At 49.2% G+C, this 3,298-nt stretch overlaps 1 protein-coding gene across 1 annotated transcript; it reads right to left on the bottom strand.

The window, feature by feature from the left end:
* Nucleotides 1-1,505: 1,505 nt before the first annotated feature.
* LOC309879239 (inositol 1,4,5-trisphosphate receptor-interacting protein-like 1) lies at nucleotides 1,506-3,017 on the bottom strand (the record flags this gene model as incomplete). The annotated part of the gene is made up of 1 exon (XM_082762776.1): nucleotides 1,506-3,017. One exon carries the CDS (start codon nucleotides 3,015-3,017, stop codon nucleotides 1,506-1,508), a length of 1,512 nt encoding a protein of 503 aa, XP_082618902.1.
* Between the last annotated feature and the right edge of the window lie 281 nt (nucleotides 3,018-3,298).

The following is a 3,298-nucleotide window of genomic DNA, read 5'->3' on the forward strand; positions in this document are numbered from 1 at the left end:
ATAGTCCGTAGAATCCCCTGTCAGGGACTGAAAGCTCCAAGCAATGCTCTGTTATTATTACTACCCTTTTTAGCCCAGTACCACTGCTGAGCAAAAGTACAGACCCAGGGACATGCTGTGTCAAGAGCTTTCAGACCCTGAAGTACTGAAGTAGAAGGTACCTCTTAAAAACACACACACACGTTATCCTTGATTCAGAATTCTACCTAGGGACATGTGGGTTATCTTGGAAAGTAGCAATAGGAAGAGCTGTCTAGCCTGGAGAAGTGTTGGTCTGATCCTGAATTTGTAATGTCAGTCTGTTTGTGGTATTAGCATCTATTTTCCCTGGCACTGAAGCTTTGAGCAATGATGAAGCTGAGATGTGGAGTGCACACAAAGCTGGATGGGCTGAGCCCCTACAAACAAGTGCTGAAGTATTTCCTTTCTTAGTTGGTCTGTCATTGTGCAAATCCATGAATTCCCATGACATTTCTATAAGCTTAGGTACAGTTTTTTTTTTCTTTTCAGAATATGACGACACCCTGTGACTCCTTTGTTTCAGTCTATTCCCCATCAACAAGAAAATCCTCAGAACCTTTCTCAAGGCACTTTTAGAGGACAACAATTCTGACTTTACCTTTTTAAAGCCGAACACTAGAATGAAAACTACTGCTACAGGGAAAAAACTTGGCACTAACAGAGAAGTGAGATTCTGTATGGAGGGCAGGCAGCAGTCAGGGGAGATACCATCCTGAGGAAATACAACATCCTTAGGACCTCCTGACTCCTGGGATCAGTCGACGGGCTGAGCCTCTCTTCCCCCTGCATTGGATGCCTTTGGGTGAGATCTGAATACTTGCTTATAAATCTCTCTAGAATCTTTGATCCTTTTAATGCGTTTGTTTCTAGGCTGCACACCTGCAACACCTGTAACACCTGTGTATTTCATGCATGCTAGCTTGCTTTTGCAGACAGTCACTATCGTCAGCAATCCAAAGAACCTGGTTATCTGTTGCTGTAATAAACCATACTTGACTGCATTGTTATAGCTCTCATTAAGTGCAACTAGGGTAAGGGTGGTTATCCGTGACCATGATAGTTCAGTGTTCTGAATCCAACCAGACCCCAGATGGTTAATGTGTTATTGGTGAATCTGACTGGACCCCAGACGGTTAATACATTATTGGTGAATATCCGATCGGACCCCCAGACGGATAATCTGTTACTGGTGAATGTCCGACTGGACCCCTAGACGGTTAATGCATTATTGGTGAATCTGACTGGACCCCAGACGATTAATGCGTTATTGGTGAAATCTGTGATTGTGACTGGACCCCAGACGGTTAATCCGTTACTGGTGAATTTCTGCCCGGACCCCAGACGGTTAAACGCATTATTGGTGTATCCGACTGGTTCAGTACCCTGAATCCGACCAGTCCCATAATGGTTAATCAGCTACACCCCTTAACGCGACAGATCACCTGCTGTCAGTTGAGTGCCCCGTATGTGCATGAAAACCTCTTTTACTGTCCATAGATCATCAGTCTTGTAAGCCGATAGCGCAGCTCCTGGAGCTCTTCCAGCATGCGGGTGTAAGCATATGTGTCCTCCTCCAGGTATTCAAAAAGGTTGACTGGGCCAGAAAATTGGAAGGCTGGTGGCAGGACAATCACGTTGGGTATCATCTCATTGCCAAAGAAGAAGTGGTTAAGGCGTTTCTCTTCCAGGCAGCATTGCAGGTACTGAACGATATCATCCAGCCGCAGAAGAAAATCATCCCTGTGCCACATTTCTAAGGGGATGATGGTCAGGAGGTGCATGATAGCAGTCTTGATGAAATAAGTGGAAATGCTTGTGCCCACCAGCATACGGGCAAAGACCTGCATGCACTTGAGGTGTAAGCTGTGGAACCAGGCTTCGATGGTTATGTGCTGGATGAACTTCATTTCTGCAACAGCACAGGTCTGTGGCCATGTTGTGCTGGGGGTCAAGATGGCCTCCGTCCTCTGGCTGCTCAAGAAGATGTCTGAATCGCCTTGCTGAACCCCAAATATTATCTCAATGGTGATGTTTCTCTTGGTAGTGCTTGTCATCTGGAACTTGCAGGAGCGGGTGGAAGGTAGCACTTTTACATTGTAAAACTGCGACCGAGGCATAAGCACCCAGGCTGTTTTCACGAAGTTCTGGAACCACTTTGCAGTCTTCTCTGCATCTAGGTAGGAGCCAGTGCAGAGGGTGTCTAGGAGGCTCGGCTCCTGCTTTTCCAGTTCCTCTTCAGAATGATGGAGGAAGCACATCATGTCCTCAGAGGCCTGCTTCATCCCACACGTGCACTCCAGCTCGACACGGATAGAGGAGTTCCTCGCCAGCAGATCACCTTCATTGCCCAGCTCTATGTGGAAGGAGTGCCCAGGGGGGGCTGTCATGGGAATAAGTAAGCAGTAGACAATGTTTTCCTCATGGGGACTCCAACCTTCAAAGGCACTGCCCACCCCGATGGCTGACTGCAGCTCCGGAAAGAAAGTCTTTCGAAAGATCGAGCCATAAATATTCAGGAGGCCTTCTACCACCTCTAACACCTGATGGCGTATGATGGTTGGGTTTGGAAGTGGCCAGTAGATGCGCTGAGCTACATAATCAGCCAGACTGTTTGCATCATTGGGGTCTGGTAGTGCTCTTCCTTGGTTGTCATCATCACTACTGGAGCTGTCACTGCTAGAGCTTTCCTCATCACTACTGCTGTCAGGCTCTTGGATGCTTTTAAGAACCCGCCACAGGTACCAAAAGAAAAAGACAAGAATGCCAATGCAGAACCAGAACTGCCAGCGCAGCAACACAGATAAGAGCACAGTTTGTATGCTGCTGTGCCAGGGGCGCTCCTGGTCCCTCTTCTCAATTTCCAACAGGAACGGCGTCATGCGCTCCTGCAGCATCTCCACACGCTGCCGCGTGCGCTCCTTTGTATCTGCATCTAATTTGACCTTCTGCAGGCCAAAACCCAGGAACGTCAGGACGAAAAGAAGTGCCAAAGCCATAGTCTGAAAGAGGTGAGAGAGAAACAGGTCAGCGGGGCTGGATGGGAGCTACAGCAGGAGCCACAGACCCCTAGGGTCTGGTAGGAAAGGGGCGAAGGAGCTGGGAGGAGGCAGCAGGGGCTGTGGGCAGTGCTGATGGCGACAGCCGTGAGCCCTGCCCTGAGCAGCTGGGCCCTGGCTGCAGGCTTAGCAAGCCCTCGTGGGGCCAGCTTTTGTGCCCCAGCCCTGGCCCAGCCCAGTCTTCCCCCCTGGGTACTGCACTCACCGATGGCTGAGGCCAA

The sequence above is a fragment of the Aythya marila genome (assembly GCF_965140915.1).
Source record: "Aythya marila genome assembly, chromosome: 5".
Lineage (NCBI taxonomy): Eukaryota > Metazoa > Chordata > Aves > Anseriformes > Anatidae > Aythya > Aythya marila.